This window comes from Papilio machaon, chromosome 2 (assembly GCF_912999745.1).
Source record: "Papilio machaon chromosome 2, ilPapMach1.1, whole genome shotgun sequence".
Lineage (NCBI taxonomy): Eukaryota > Metazoa > Arthropoda > Insecta > Lepidoptera > Papilionidae > Papilio > Papilio machaon.
This window is the reverse complement of record NC_059987.1, coordinates 5,276,687-5,292,675: the sequence shown is the minus strand read 5'-3', so window position 1 is coordinate 5,292,675 and position 15,989 is coordinate 5,276,687. Positions and strand designations below refer to the sequence as shown.

At 33.6% G+C, this 15,989-nt stretch overlaps 3 protein-coding genes across 3 annotated transcripts; 1 reads left to right on the top strand and 2 right to left on the bottom strand.

Annotated features, from left to right (window-relative positions):
* Positions 1–282: 282 nt before the first annotated feature.
* Positions 283–3,152, bottom strand: LOC106708985 (60S ribosomal protein L13). The gene is made up of 5 exons (XM_014500619.2): positions 3,075–3,152; positions 2,671–2,935; positions 2,446–2,595; positions 780–932; positions 283–428 (listed from the first exon to the last, which is right to left on the bottom strand). The coding sequence occupies exons 2-5, from the start codon at positions 2,911–2,913 to the stop codon at positions 309–311; spliced, it is 666 nt and encodes a 221-aa protein (XP_014356105.1). The 5' UTR covers positions 2,914–2,935; positions 3,075–3,152; the 3' UTR covers positions 283–308.
* A 631-nt stretch (positions 3,153–3,783) lies between these two features.
* On the top strand, positions 3,784–5,411 carry LOC106708997 (glycylpeptide N-tetradecanoyltransferase 2). Its single transcript, XM_014500632.2, has one exon. The coding sequence runs from the start codon at positions 3,910–3,912 to the stop codon at positions 5,308–5,310; it is 1,401 nt and encodes a 466-aa protein (XP_014356118.1). The 5' UTR covers positions 3,784–3,909; the 3' UTR covers positions 5,311–5,411.
* Positions 5,412–11,313: 5,902 nt separating this feature from the next.
* On the bottom strand, positions 11,314–15,135 carry LOC106709068 (polyadenylate-binding protein 1-A). The gene is made up of 3 exons (XM_014500748.2): positions 14,622–15,135; positions 12,537–13,321; positions 11,314–12,258 (listed from the first exon to the last, which is right to left on the bottom strand). Exons 1-3 carry the CDS (start codon positions 14,812–14,814, stop codon positions 11,401–11,403), a joined length of 1,836 nt encoding a protein of 611 aa, XP_014356234.1. The 5' UTR covers positions 14,815–15,135; the 3' UTR covers positions 11,314–11,400.
* Between the last annotated feature and the right edge of the window lie 854 nt (positions 15,136–15,989).

Below are 15,989 nucleotides of genomic sequence, written 5' to 3'. Positions count from 1 at the left end.
ATATGACATTGTTAGGTCACATATTTTCCAACTGTCAAGACCTTGTGGATGTATATGGATGGATGGATGAATAAACAGGCTTGTATATTTTTCTCAATTTTTACAATAAATGTTTTGCAGTGGAAACTTATGGTTGCAAATATTATTAAATAAGTTTTTGCAGCTTCTTAATATTTTGATTTGAAGTATCAGAGTTGTTTGTTTCACTGGTTTCCTAAAACCATTGCCTTCAGTAACAACAAGATTGGAGGTCATGGGGGATTGATGAATAAATACACAAGATATGTTAAAGATGTTTATTGAACAGACTACTTCTTAGCCTTCGCTTCCTTTGCACCTGTTGGGGCTTTAGTGACATCATCAGGATTTTCAGCAGCATCCTTCAACCTCTTAGCTCTAATACCAACAAGTTTAGCAATAGAACGAGCCTGTAAACATTACACATTGTTTAAAATATGTGGAAATAGTAATACTGGCCAAAGCATATTGTTTGTTTAACACATCTTATTGGATTATGCCACAGAACCAACAAATTTTAAGTAATGTTTCTATAGTTATTTACAACTAGATTACTTTGTACCTATCTAATGTTAATTTTGTTCATTGTGTTTTGTTAATAAATATTTTAAATTATTCCCATTTACTATTTTATAGTAGATTATATTCAAAAATATCAGTTTTGGTGTCTATTATCAAAAAAAAAGAAAAAATTTACAAATATTTCATTCACATATAAATACTTAGACATCATGGTGTGTGAATAATAAAGTTTAACTTACTCCTCTCAGATATTGATAGGCCTTGAAGTCTTTCTCCTCTTCGGTGATGACACGAGCATGGGACTTAGGTGCTGGTTGTTGAACAGGCATTAGAGGGCCACGAAGCTGGGTAGCCAACTTACGTTCTTCTTCATTAGCTTCACCCTTTAGAACCTTGAAAATAAACAATATAGTTGTAGGCAATGATTTAAAAAAAAACCTCTTGGATCATTAAGACTTGGTTCTTTCCAAATATGTTGGCAGCCCAAAATCATCGGAGCACTACCAAATGTTTTTAACCCCTAAAACCTCTATGAGCGATAGTTATGAACCGAAAATTTTGTTAGCACACCTCTATAATTGAAACTGCTATGTATGCTATGTATATATGCTATGTAGTATGCACATCGGCGGTTACTATATTTTATGTTTATGAGATGTTGTAAACATAAATTTATCAAATAATTCTGGTCTGATTTTTCGCACATTTTAGCCCATCCTTTTATGTATATACTAGCTGACGCCCGCGACTCCGTTCGCGCGGATAAAAAAAAACTTAATTAGTATCCTATACGTTCTTCCAGTCTATGTTCTACATCTATGCCCAATATCAACGAGATCCAATGACCTGTTCAGGAGATACCATGTAACAAACATCCATCCATCCATCTAAACATTAGTCTTTATAATATTAGTAAGATGGTCGAGTTAATATTACTATTACTGATATTTTCAAATGTTGTCATATTTTAATAACTTTACAAATCTTAATCAAGGTTTTTTAAAATGAATAACCATTACATCAACATTGTTGTTTTAAAAGTGTTACAAGAGAGGATTCTCACCATTATGTCTTTACAAAAAGATAAGTTGTGTCTTGTGATGAATAGAATCATGTAATTTCAAATTGTGCAAAACAAAATAATGATGGATTAAAAAGATAGATTCCTTTGCTTAATATAAATAATCCTTTTTTAAAATAATTAACACTACTAATAATACATAGATCGTTTATCTGCTTCATATCTGCTAATTTATTAAACCTCTGTTGACAGTGACCAAATCCAATACATCAAGGAATATATTGCAGTTCAGGGGGAATAAACACATGTCACTAGCTGACAGAGTTATTTATTGTTTGTGGATTTATTTGGAATATAGTGTATATTATGAAAGTAAGCATGGACATAGTATAATTATTATTATCATAAAATTCATTATTTAAGTACATATGTACACACATTTGTCAGTATAAGTTTACAAGACACAAAATTTAAGAGCTTTCTGATGTAACATTTATGGTAATTAAAAAATACTACTCAGTCATTATTTCATGTAGAACATGTGGTGGGCACAGCTAGTATAATATAAGAATAAGCTTTTCTTGGATTAATATATCTGAAGTGTCAAGCATAGGTTTAACTGAGCATGATTTATGTGCTTAAAACTAAAACGATCACCAAAACAACAAATTATAAAAAAAACTATTTCTTTCTGAGGAGTTATTCATACTAATGCTTCCAATGAGATGTAAAAATAATTATTTCATTTATTAAGGTTTTGAATTTCGACTGGTCCAGTCAGGCACTGTTTACAATTTCTTTATAAACAATTCTGTCCCATTTCCTTTTTTCCAATCAATTCAATTTAGGGTCATAAAATATTTCTAATAGTGGAAACAATTTACCTTCTTGCCCTTGGGGAACAGAATAAGTCGAGCTCTGTATTCCTTTATCCTTTGAACATTTGTCTGCAAAGATTCTACAGACTTATTACGCCGGCGAGGATCGACGGCAATACCAATAGTTCTAGCAAATGCAGGATTGAGTCCAGCGGCCTAAAATAAAAGAAAACAATGTTGTTAGTCCCAAATAAAAACTTGAATCATTTTTTATTATAAGATAGTAATTACCCTTATTTCGCGAAGTGTAAATCCACGTCCGGCGCGGACCTTAGTATGATACCGAACAGTAGGGCATCGTACCACCGGTCGTAGGGGCCCTGCTGCTGGACGAGGCGCGATTGCCTTTGCTTTCTTTATTCTGTTTTGCTTCCTGCGGTGTCTTCTAGCAGGTTGGTTAAACCAAGTTTTCACGAATCTTTGCCAATCCTTATGGAAATGGCCATTTGGGATCATATTATTCCCCTTCCCCATGTTTGATAGTAACTCACCTTACCTGAAACAATTCGATTATAAATTGAAATAAATGATCGTAAGCATAAATTGCAATATAAACAGTATTGTCGTTTATTATCGTAATATATTATGAAATGATTTTCGGTATTATTTAAGATTAGTAAAAATATAAAACTAACCACAGAGCAAAATGAGTTAGAAAAGAAAGAGACAGATAATCACAGATAAACATAAATGGCAAAGAGCAAAAGGCAAAGAGTAAGCAACAAAACAAAAATAATAAACAGATTTTGTCACAAAGCAGTTAGCCGAAATTTATTAAAATAGCAGGTTTTAATTAATTTTTATTTAAAGTAGGTGAATTACAAAAAAAAAACTGTATTACTCCATTAATATTGTAAGACACTGTTTAATTAAACATGTGTTTTAACCCTTTGACCGCCGCTGATTGATATTATTGACGCCAACGTGGTGATATGTTTCACCATAAATATGTATCACCGCAATGCTTTCGATATAGGTTCTTCAATGTTTATCGATAAAGATCGCATTTCGCAAGCCTACGCATAATAAAGTTTCAATAACCATGTTTTTGTTAAAGACAATTAATAGTTTTGTCAAAAATCCGTGCCGGACACTAGTCACAGTCACAGTTGTCTATGTTTAAGCTAAAATGTATTTGAAAAACTGCTTAAGATTTTTTTGGTAAGACACAAATGGTTTCAAATTTCCTCGCCAACAGCGGAAAACTTGTTGGATTTGTCGTCGTAATACTTCGTCGATCAAAAAAATTATTTGATGTTTATGATACAGCGAAATGACTAACAATAAATAATCTGCGCTACTGTGCTCTGTGGTTGTGTAGCTCTGTGAAATCTTTTCACAGATTAGATTCAATTAGATGTCTTTAAATTGTCTATGGTTGAATTGAATGATAATGTGCTGAGCTCTACTATTTAATTAATAATCAAATTTTTCGCTTTTCATACCTACTCTCTTGATTACACCCTTAAAATGGAAGATAACAAGACAGTTACAGAAGAAAACCAAAAACCAAATGAAGAAAAACATTCGAAGAAGAAGAATAAAAATAAGAAAAAGCGTAACACAGGCGATGGTGACCACGGCAGTTCGGGAACTTCTGAAATCGCTAACCCGGGAGATGTTCATCAAAACATTCCTTTGATAGATCTTAAAATAGCAATGGAAGTGTTGAATCTCCAGCAGAAGCCGGCTAAGACGACCGAAGAAGCTTTACATAAGTCTTATAAGTTTTGGTCTACTCAACCTGTTCCAAAAATGGATGAAAAAATAGTTTCAAATGAGCCTATTGAACCTCCAAAGGCCGTAGAAGAAATACGCTCTGAACCGTATACTTTACCAGATGGATTCCAGTGGGACACACTAAATCTTAATGAGCCATTGGTTTTAAAGGAACTGTACACATTGTTAAATGAAAACTATGTTGAAGATGATGATTGCATGTTTAGATTTGACTATCAAACCGATTTCCTGAAATGGGCTCTACAACCTCCCGGCTGGAGAATGGAATGGCACTGTGGGGTCCGTGTTATAAAATCTGGTAGACTTGTGGGATTTATATCTGCTATACCAGCGGAATTGCGAATTTATGAGCATGTGCAAACTGTGGTGGAAATAAACTTTTTGTGTGTCCATAAAAAACTTCGTGCCAAGAGAGTAGCCCCTGTACTAATCAGGGAAATAACCCGCAGAGTGAATTTAACAGGTATATTCCAAGGAGTATATACTGCTGGAATTGTTTTGCCGAAGCCGATAGCTACATGCCGGTATTGGCATAGATCATTGAATCCTAAGAAACTTATTGATATTAAATTTAGTCATTTGTCAAGAAACATGACTATGCAAAGAACTTTAAAATTATTCAAGCTACCTGACTTACCTAAAACACCAGGATTCCGGAAGTTAGAGTCTCAAGATTGTGAGAAAGTTCTTAAACTACTAAATGATTATTTAAAAAGATTTGATTTAGCACCAATATTCTCTGAAGAAGAGTTTAAGCACTGGTTTGTTCCTCAAAACGGTATTATTGATAGCTTTGTCGTTGAAGCAACTGATGGTACAATTACAGATTTTGTAAGTTATTACACCCTTCCGTCCACCGTTGTGTACCATCCGGTGCACAAAACTCTCAAAGCTGCTTATTCATTTTATAATGTATCTACAAAAACTCCTTGGACTGATTTGATGCTAGATGCACTGATAACTGCTAAAAACTCTGGGTTTGATGTATTTAATGCTTTAGATTTAATGGATAATAAAGAATTTTTAGAACCACTTAAATTTGGGATAGGGGATGGTAATCTACAGTACTATCTGTACAACTGGAGGTGCCCAAGTGTTACTCCTAATAAAATAGGTTTAGTTCTTCAATAACAGTTTCATATTGTTTTTGAGTATGCTAGCTTATTGCTTTCTTATTTATATTTTGTCTCAAAATATGTAATGTTTTTATTCTTTCTAAATATAATAACAGTTGACAAATTTTATTTCTTTATTGTAATTATGTGTGAATATTTGATTTTGTTAACGCTACTTTCCTAAACATTTAGTGAAATATATTTATTATGTTGTTTCAAGCCTCCTAAAAATTAAAAATACTGTGTGCTATACATATATCTTCCTCTCTTTATTACTAATTAGGATTTTTACACATATATATAAAATATACATAGAAGTACACATAATATAAACATATTTAATTTTAATAAACCACTGTACATTGTCAAAAATACAATAATGTATTAAATAATGTGATACAGTACAAATCCTTACTTATATATAAAATTTTTGTGTCACATTCTTATTTACCAAATTCTTCCGAAACGGCTTGACCGATTTTTTGATATTTCATATGTCATATGCATATTCAGTAGGTCTGATGAGCATCGGCTACTACTATATATTTTTTATAACCCTATAAAGTTTATTTTAACTGCGCGCGGACGACAGCTAGTCCTTACTAATATTATAAATGCCAAAGTAACTGAGTCTGTCTGTCCTGCTTCCGATTTAAATGAAATTTGGTACTCAGTCTAGAAACTGAAAAAGGACATAGGCTACTTTTTAACGCGAAAAAAAGGTTGTAAGGGGTGGAAATTTCGTCATTCGTCAAAAAGGAAGTATCGTTATTTTTACAGTTAGAATCTTGAAACTTATTCTTTAGGCTGTTAATTTTATATAAATGAATATGACATTTAAAGTTTGTAAAAGTTTCGCCCTCAAGGGTGCAAAAGAAATTTAGGGGATGAAAGTTTGTATGGGAATATGTAAGGTTTATGTGAATATTTTTTTGTAATGTTTTATGTGAAATACAAAAAAATAAATCACGCCCGTAACCCAGAGGGGTAGAGCAGGACAGAGACTACGGCCCTCCATTTGGCGCGGTCCTAACATACTTCTCTAGCTTCTACATTCTTACAGCAACGCACGTCAGTTAAGTAAAATAATTAAATTGCAACCCTAAGACAATATTTCCAACGGACGAAGTCTCGAGCGCACCTAGTTGCTTAACATAATCTTCTAATATATAAAATTCTCGTGTCACAGTTTTCGTTCCCGTACTCCTCCGAAACGGCTTGACCAATTCTCATGAAATTTTGTGAGCATATTCAGTAGGTCTGAGAATTGGCCAACATCTATTTTTCATTTTTTTTTTAACTGCGAGCGGACGGAGTCGCGGGCGACAGCTAGTTACCATATAATATTGTGACTGTAATGTAATTTCAATTAAAAAGCTGCTGGTATTAAAAAGCTATGCTAATTATAATGGACACAATAGGTCTTTTTAAAAATTGCTAATTGCAGCCATTATCACCTGATACATCCACAGCCTAACTATAAATGCTATATATTTTTTTATACAAATGCTATAAAAAAAATGAGGTATCTAAGTGATACTAACTTTTCATAGTTAATTGTTATTACATTCTTACTATTAGCTTGCTGATTGACTATGTCACATATTTTTACACAATTCTCCCAACATGAACATCGGAATAACAATAGCATCCACAACTTTCTTCTTTCCTTCGCTTTAAAATAATTTTGGACAGCTATATATTTATATGTTGCCAGAGCAAAGATTTTGCACCAGCAGCTTCCACGTCCAGTTAGCAGTGGCTATCAAGAATGAATGTGAACATCTCGCGAATGGGGGAGTTCACGTAGCTAATGTAGAGCCGCCAAAAGAGCAGAGTATGGTACACTTTGATTTGACTAATAGAACAACGTTGTAAAATTCAATTCAAGGTATTAATTAAAAACTTGAAAATGAATTGCTAAAAGTTTGGTTAAAAAATACCTTTTAATATTTTTACTTATTTATACTACTAATTACAAAACCTATGAATCCAGGCGGATCCATCCAATAGCAGGAATTGTAACTGCTACGCAAGAACGGGAAGACTCAAGCTGGGAAATATGTTGCTATACAAACTTTTTTTTATCATCATAAGGTGGTAAACGAGCATGCGGCCACCTTAATTAGAAAATAAAGCTGAAATAGCGAAGAAAACGTTGGCCATAGACATCCGCAATTGCAGATTCGTTGCTTACCTACGGAGGAGGAAACGCACAGAAAGAAGATAGACTAACTTACTTAGCCTAAAACTGACTAAATAACTATACTTACAATACTCTTTCCAATTCATTTGCGTTCCCTCCTCCGTAAAATTTCACTTTCCTATCTTTTCTTATAAGAAAATGGTGGGAAAGGGACAAAAATTAGGCTTTCTGCAAGCACACTCAACAGACAAAACACTAAAATGCACTTCACGCCTGTTTTCTGTGTGGTCGCGGTATTTCATCAGGCGAGCTGGCCGATTCGTGCAACAGATGTTGTTGTTGCTGGCGTCTACAGTGGTACAGTCAGCTTCATAAATATAGTGGCAGTCAAGATATCCAAATATATAGGAACACCTAAAGTGATCAATTATATAAGTACAACCAAAGTTATCAAATTAATTGAAGCATCCACTCTGCTCAAAAACACCGGAGCGTTCACATCGTCATATATATGAGTACATTCAAAGTGCCCATAATTATAGTAACAGACAGAGCGTCAATAGTAACGAAGCATCGAAAGTATGCAAAAATATCGTAACATTTGAAAAAATTGAACTCTATCTCTATTTACTTAAGATACACTTTGAAATATACTACTTCTGTTAAATTCATTTGACATTTTATATCAAAACATTTTTTTGCTATTTACTTCAAGTTTACGTCCCGCATGACAGATAGGTACGAGATAGATAAGCAATATCAAATTTTAATTTGACACCATATATGCCAGTTTGGCCTTACGGCTTAACTGCTCGCTGTAATACGCAGTTTTGGCGATTCGAATCCCAAACTTATTTTTACATTTTTAAGGTTATTAATTTTATTATCAAAGCGTTATATAAAATTGAACTTTATCGCAACAATTATTGGTTACTATTCGACATCTTCAAAAATTAAGGAACCACAATATTCCTTGTCCCTTTTTTTAACCGAGACGTCATTAGCATGTTTTTTTATTGTTCACGTTTATTATTGTAAGTTTCGTCATTAAATTCCGCGCGGACTAAGTCACAGGGGACATCAAATACGTGTAATAAATCTATGCTTGGAAAATTCTACTGCAACCGGACTGAAGGTACCTAACAGGAAGAGAAAAATATTTTGATACAAATTGTCAATTAATTTAACAGAAGTTGTATAGATGGCCGAACCTAATCGTTATTAATTTTATTTAAATATTTAATACCCCAAAAATAAAAATTTAAAATTGTTTTTGTTAAGTAAAAAACATATTCTAAGTAAATTACTAGATTTTTCCTTTTCATTAAAAATAAATCAAGCTATACATATATTGATAATATTGAAAAATAAAAACCTTGTAAGCCTGGGATTCGAACCATTAAACTTACGTACTGCGGCGAAAATAGTAAAACACTGAAACTAGAACATATTGTGACAGAATAAAATTTGATATTACTTACTAGCTTTTACCCGCGACTTCGTCCGCGCGGAATAAAAAAAAATGCTCACAAGATAAAAAGTTCCTATGTCCGTCTCCTAGTTCTAAGCTACCTCCCCATCAATTTTCAGCTAAATCAGTTCGACCGAACTTGAGTTATAAACAGTGTAACTAACACGACTTTCTTTTATATATATAGATAGTATCTGTCATGTATCGTAAATTTATAAATTTTAAGCGTTATAATAATAAGAAGAAAAATGTTGGGTTGTCCGATAAGTTCGTGCCCATTTTTAAGGGAAATTTTAAAGGCCCTTAAGTTTTGGCATACGTCTTTTAAATTATATTTGTTCGATTTTATAGCAAAAAGTCTTATGTATTTCGGCAAAAATTAAGTCAATCAGTTTTTATAAAACTGATAGAAAAGAACGAATCGTGTCCAACCATTTGTAAAAATATGGCTGAAGTTAAGCTTTTCAGTATGTATGTGTTATGTAAACATTTCATATGTTTTCAATAATTGTAATATATTCGGGTCTATTCTAAGATACCTATTGAAAATCGGAACGAACTTATTGGACAACCTATTATGTTGATACAAAGCGTCAAATGAATTTAACAGAAGTAGTATATTTCAAAGTGTATCTTAAGTAAATAGAGATAGAGTTCAATTTTGTCAAATGTTACGATATTTTTGCATACTTTCGATGCTTCGTTACTATTGACGCTATGGCTGTTACTATAATTATGGGCACTTTGAATGTACTCATATATATGACGATGTGAACGCTCCGGTGTTTTTGAGCAGAGTGGATGCTTCAATTAATTTGATAACTTTGGTTGTACTTATATAATTGATCACTTTAGGTGTTCCTATATATTTGGATATCTTGACTGCCACTATATTTATGAAGCTGACTGTACACGACAGCATTTAAACTTTATGGTCACTCACAATTTCGCAGACACTCCGCAGAACACAATTTAGGTATCGGAGAGCCAAACGTACATATATGGGGACAGCATACATCTTTCCCCGGAATTGATCCATCCAGCATCCACCTGCGCAGGAATGCGCTTGCATTTTTTCAGGAGCCGCCATAAAGACTGAATATTGCATTACGCTTTTCACTCACGCACCTACCTACATGGTACGTCACCTACACGTATCTACATGGCAACCATTACGCATCATGTATTCATCAACAATTCCGTAATTGAGGATTTGGTGACACAGTCCTTTAAAAAGTATTTTCGGTAAATTGTTTTTACGTGTGTGCTTTAAGTAAACATAGTTTAAAAATGTACACTTTCATTTGAAATAAGGTTTAACCAGAAATAGATGACTAAGGCCCCACATCTCGATTCCCTGTCCGAAAAGATTAACAATTTCATTTCACTTGTAGAGTTTGTAACTTGCACAATTTAAAAGATAGCAATGGTCACGTTTTCTGACGTATGGTTTTGTTTTGTAAAATACTACTGTATAAAGAACGAAATCGGATCGAGACCGAGTAAGAGATTCGTTTATGAACATTACTAAACCATTACATAGTAATGTACTAATTTTTAATACAGCCTAGTTTACTCGATTTAATATATTCAATTCAAAAAAAGAGGAATTCTATCTTTGTCTTTATATCAACAAAGTTTATGCTTTAAATTGTTATTTTTTACTTTCTTATTTCGCCTTATCAAAGTGGTACCTGTATATTATATTTAATTTTAAATCCTACTAAGAGTTAAATTTAAACTAGTACAAATGCTCACATGTGAGGAACATTTATGAGCGACCTCTGTGGACAATCTGTGAAAATAGTAAAAACAGATAGAGCGGAGTAAATCATGCTTCAATGACTATGGGGCACTGAACCGTAGGAAACTTCGTTATTACAACATTCTTTATAAAGTTTTCAGTTTACATTAATAGCCTAACCTACTTTTCCTCGAGTATTCGGAAATCATTTATTATATGTAACTACTAGGTCTGGTTATGAAATAAAACACGCGGTTATATTGAATATTCCCTTGAATATATATATTATAACAATACATAGTAAATCAATCAGTTACATTGGCGACCAAGTTTTCAATACATGGTAGACAAATGTCCAATGTAAAACTGATGAAGAAAAAGAAAGATAATTGCAAGAACAAAAGCCAACTCCATTTACTGAGAAACAAAAAAGTTTAAGAAACTAAACTTAAATCCAACTTCTTGGTCAATATAGAAAGTCAAAGTACCCAGTAGCATAACACTTTCAAGTATAGAAATGTTGATAGTTGCGTTGTTTTTGTTTGCAGCAATGCACTTCCAATAATGCTAATAATAGTTATATATGTTGGAAATGTGCATCCCACCTTTTCTTTTATTTTTCAATTTTTATTTTTAATTTTTTTATGACCGGGACTAAATTTAAATTATAGATGTTCGAAGCATTAAAATAATAAAAAACGGCAGAAATAAACCTTGCAGCTTATAAGTTAATTTTCAAAGCTACCTAATCTTTTTTGGTAGCCTGCTGTTTAGCTTGGTGAGCTTGCAAAACAGCAACAGCCTCGTCAACCTTAGCCTTCAAGGATTCTCCATGCTCCAACATGTGGAGCAGTTCAGAATTGTCAATCTCTAAAAGCATTCCAGTAATTTTTCCTGCCAAATCAGGGTGCATCCTTTGAATAAGTGGGAACAGCCTTTCACCCAACATTTGCTTTTGTTCCTGAAGTGGCGCTGCAGCTAACATTGTAGTGGTTAATGGTTCTTGACCTTGAATATGCACTGCAGGTTGCGGAGCTGGTGGGTTACGCATGTTAGAAGTGTACTTATAACCTGCCGGACGCCCAGATTGAGGGACAATAGGTGCACGGATAGATGAAGCAGTAGCCACTCCTTGTTGTCCTGTGATAGGTCTAGCTCCCATCGATGAACGCAATGCTGCTTGGGCAGGTCCGCGTGGTGCAGGGCGGAATGGAGGTTGCATATTGGGATAAGCCGAAGCAGCAGATTGGGCATTGGGTCTAACGGCTGGCTGAGCAGTCCAGCGAGGAGATGGTCTTATTTGCGTCATTTGAGCTGGACCGTAGAATCGTTGGGCAGGAGGAATGGTTGGTACGAAATATCCTCCAGTACCTCCAGGTTGGAATATTTGACCCATCTGTTGCATGCGCATGCTGGCCATGCGTTGCATATACTGCGATGTCAAATGAGCTTTACGATCTTCTTTGCGTTGAGCCAATGCTACATACAAAGGCTTAGTGCCAACAATACGCCCATTCATTTCTGTAACAGCTTTAGTAGCTTCTTCAGGAGATGAAAAACATACAAACCCAAATCCTTTACTGCGGCCATCTTCCAACATTACCTGAACAAAAAAGCAATCATTTAGTTTAAGATAAATAATAAGACAATAAATAACCTTTAAAGATTTGAATCACAAAATGTTTGCAACTTTCCTTTTATGTTCAACAAACTTTAGCCTAAATGTTACTCCAATTTAATTAACTGATGAGACCTTGAAAGGTGCAGATGAATAGAATTTTTTGTGTGAAGTAGTTATGTTGTATATGAGTACATTACATTTATAATAACCTAGTATCATGACATGACAATTATTTGAATGCAAACGAAATGCATAAATACCTTGGCAGAAGTTATAGTGCCAAATGGAGCAAACTCTTTACGTAGACGTTCATCATCAATTGTGTCATCTAAATTCTTTACATATAAGTTAACACCTTGGTAACGAGTCAAACGTTCGGATTTTAATTGTTCAAATTTACGCTTTAATTCTTTTTGTCGCTCAGCTTTCTTTTGAGCACGTCCAACATACAATGGTTTGCCTTCCACAAGTTCTTTGCCATTGAGCTCCATACAAGCTCTTTCAGCAGCATCAGGGTCTTCAAAAGCAACAAAGCCAAAGCCTCTAGAGCTTCCATCTTCTTTATACATCACTTTATGGCTGGTGATGCGGCCATATTTTTCAAACATTTCTCTAAGCATTTCATCTGAAAAATCTTCACCAAAGTTTTTGACATACACATTAGTAAACAGCTTAGCCTTTTCGCCAAGTTCCTTTTCGCGCTCTTTGCGAGGAATGAATCTGCCCACATAAACTTTCTTGCCGTTCAAAAGCATTCCATTTACTTTTTCAATTGACTTATTAGCGGCTTCCTCAGTTTCAAAATGAACAAATCCATAACCCTTAGAGGCACCAGTTTCATCTTGAGCAACTTTACAACTCAGAATGTTGCCAAAGGCCGAAAAAGTATCATACATGGCCTTGTTATCAATGGTCTTGTCTAGATTTTTAATGAACACATTGCCAACACCTGACTTGCGGAGCGATGGGTCACGTTGAGACCACATAATTCTAATGGGTCTTCCTTTTATTATGTCAAAATTCATGCCTTCCAAAGCTCTTTCAGCTGTAAATATAATTTGTCTAAATTTAATTTAAAGGTTTTATTCTAACACAAAAATTTAGTATAAATTACAAATAAGTTATGATGTTTAATAAAACAAGCTACATGATGGACTTTAGTTTGGTTATTTGGATGATTAGTTTAACAATTCATTTTACAATTTACTAGAGAAGGGTTGAGTAAAATTGGTTATGAACCTTTTTGATTTTACATGAACTTCATTCAACAATTTCTTTTTCAATTACAATATAAATAAAATTGTATCTTTCTCTTTCTCTTTCAGTCTCCAAAACGAAATAAGGAAACATTACTTTTACCCAAAAATTGAGTTGTTTACAAACGAAAAATAAAAGTACTTCATGTATTTATAGTTAATTGTGCAATACATAGCCAAATAATTTGAATAAATAACAAAAGTAATAAAATACCTAAAGTATAGGACTTATTTGTTCATTTAACTTTTTTACAAGATCAATTCTCAATAGTTCATAGTTGTTTGTTATGCGGAAAAAGCTCCACATTATGACAGTTGTCCATTAAGTATGATATTAATATTAACACAAAATTAATTTGATACTTCATAGGTGTAAGTTGTCAAACTAATCATCTTTAAATAGACAAACCACAGTTTGTGGGATATCAATAAAATTTTCCTAAAAACCGGAATAACATAATAAATGGAAAATGAACTGGATATTCTTTCAATATAACAAATATCTTGAACAAAGTAACAGGTATTAAAGTTTTAAATTTTATAACCTTGCATAATGAATGGTTATATTTTAATGAATGTCTTATCTTTTGTGAGCAATGTTATATTTAATTTTGATTGGAATCAAAGGGGGGGTAAAGATTATACTCATGCTCTTTTCTTAAGTATGCATTCTTTAGTCTTTTGTCTAAATCCTAAATATTTACAACATAAATAATCTTTTAAAAATGTATCTAGGCTGTATTGTACATTATGTTGTGTTGGTTGTGCCTCAATTTTTGTTTGCGTGTTCCATTTAGTTTTAAAGACTTAGATTAAAAATGAACATTTATTGATTATTTGAAGTTAATATCAACATAATTTGAGACATGCAGCTTTTATAATCATCTTTGTATGAAAATTAATAAAAAAAATTTAGTACTGCAATGCATGATTTAGATTACAATTAGACTAATGGTTGCACGCGATGTCATCAGGTGAAAACTAAAGATAAGAGCATAAGCATATGTTAAAAATCCAAGATGACAAGTAAAATCCTATTTTCACACGTAATATTACACAATATAAAAAAATATGATATTAAAAACTTACCATCGCCAGGCTGCTGAAAATTTACGTAAGCGTAGCCTAAAGACCTACGAGTTATCATATCGCGACAAACTCGAATTGATAGAACCGGACCAGCGGTTGAAAATTTCTCAAACAACATGGCCTCAGTAATATCGGAGTGTAAATCTCCGACATACAATGACGCCATAGGGTAATTAGGTGGTCCAGGATTCATTTTGGAATTTTCACTGTGATCGTTTTATATAGTACATTAATTAACTGTATGCAAAAAACAAGTTCACTTTCTCTTTATGATTACCTATCGCATTCCTTAGACCACGTTGCACGCTTACGTACACTAACTTATAAGCGAGGAATTCCCGTTTATTATTTAATATTTTACTATTTTTTTGGGTTTTTATAAATTTTGTGCTTTTTTTTTTATTTTAGAAGAATATTTCACGAAATTATGAGGATTGTGTGACCTATTTCTGAGGGACCACACAACCTCACGTGAACACACCTTGCTCACCAAAGGAAAGGTGACGTTTGTGATTTGTGACTTATTAAAGACAAAAATAAAATGGCCGACATTCACTGATCTCTACAGATGGATAGGTCGTTGCTTGGAAATGAAAGCTTTCATTTCGTTCCGACTCAAACGCGTCTGCTGATGCTCTGACAGTATTTCTTTGTTAATTCTAGCTCTACTATTGGTTAGAATGTTCACGACCGCTGCCAACCGCTAACGTCAGCGCCAAAATGGCGCATATCAAATACGCACTAAACACCACGGCTTTGTAGCCTATCCATGTAAAGAGGTCAGTGTCAACGTATTTGACCATAGACATGAAAAAACCACACAAAACTGGGAGGAAATATTTGGCACAAAACAACTCATTTTAGCCTTTGATGAAAATGGTCATAAATAAAAAAAGAGTAAATTCTTATAATGTTATATTCTCGACCCTAAGCCTTTTCTAGAATTAAACCTAGGATTAACGCTGATTGATGCCGTGCGTATAGCTAATCACACCGATGAGTAGACGTACGATTTGTTTCGCTAAGAAACGTTCTCGATCTCTAGCTTGAGCACCGCTTTTTCAAGTCGACAGCAAAGAGCTGACTTGAAAGAGCTTCTGCTGGTAGCCCACATACGGTTTGCGTGGCATCAACCCGTGCATGCAAGACAATTTTTTTGTTATCTTTATCCTGCTAACCTTTGGTTTCTGAGACCAAAATCTATGCATAAATAGACATTATGGACGTCAACGTAGTTTTAAAAGAGTATGTTTTACCTTTAAATATGTATTACAGGTATAAGCACTTTGTTTTTTATTGCCAAGATCGCATTTCGGAAGGCTACGCATTATCATATTTCATTTTATTAATAGGCATAAAAATATAAAG

Coding starts and splice junctions, on each gene's coding strand:
- LOC106708985 (XM_014500619.2), bottom strand. CDS start 2,913: ATGGGGAAGGGGAATAATATGATCCCAAATGGCCATTTCCATAAGGAT. Junction 933..2,445: donor TGTTCCCCAAGGGCAAGAAG/GTAAATTGTTTC, acceptor TTTATTTTCAAG/GTTCTAAAGGGTGAAGCTAA. Junction 429..779: donor CCTATCAATATCTGAGAGGA/GTAAGTTAAACT, acceptor TAATGTTTACAG/GCTCGTTCTATTGCTAAACT.
- LOC106708997 (XM_014500632.2), top strand. CDS start 3,910: ATGGAAGATAACAAGACAGTTACAGAAGAAAACCAAAAACCAAATGAA.
- LOC106709068 (XM_014500748.2), bottom strand. CDS start 14,814: ATGAATCCTGGACCACCTAATTACCCTATGGCGTCATTGTATGTCGGA. Junction 13,322..14,621: donor TTTTCAGCAGCCTGGCGATG/GTAAGTTTTTAA, acceptor TTATATTTACAG/CTGAAAGAGCTTTGGAAGGC. Junction 12,259..12,536: donor GCACTATAACTTCTGCCAAG/GTATTTATGCAT, acceptor TTTTTTGTTCAG/GTAATGTTGGAAGATGGCCG.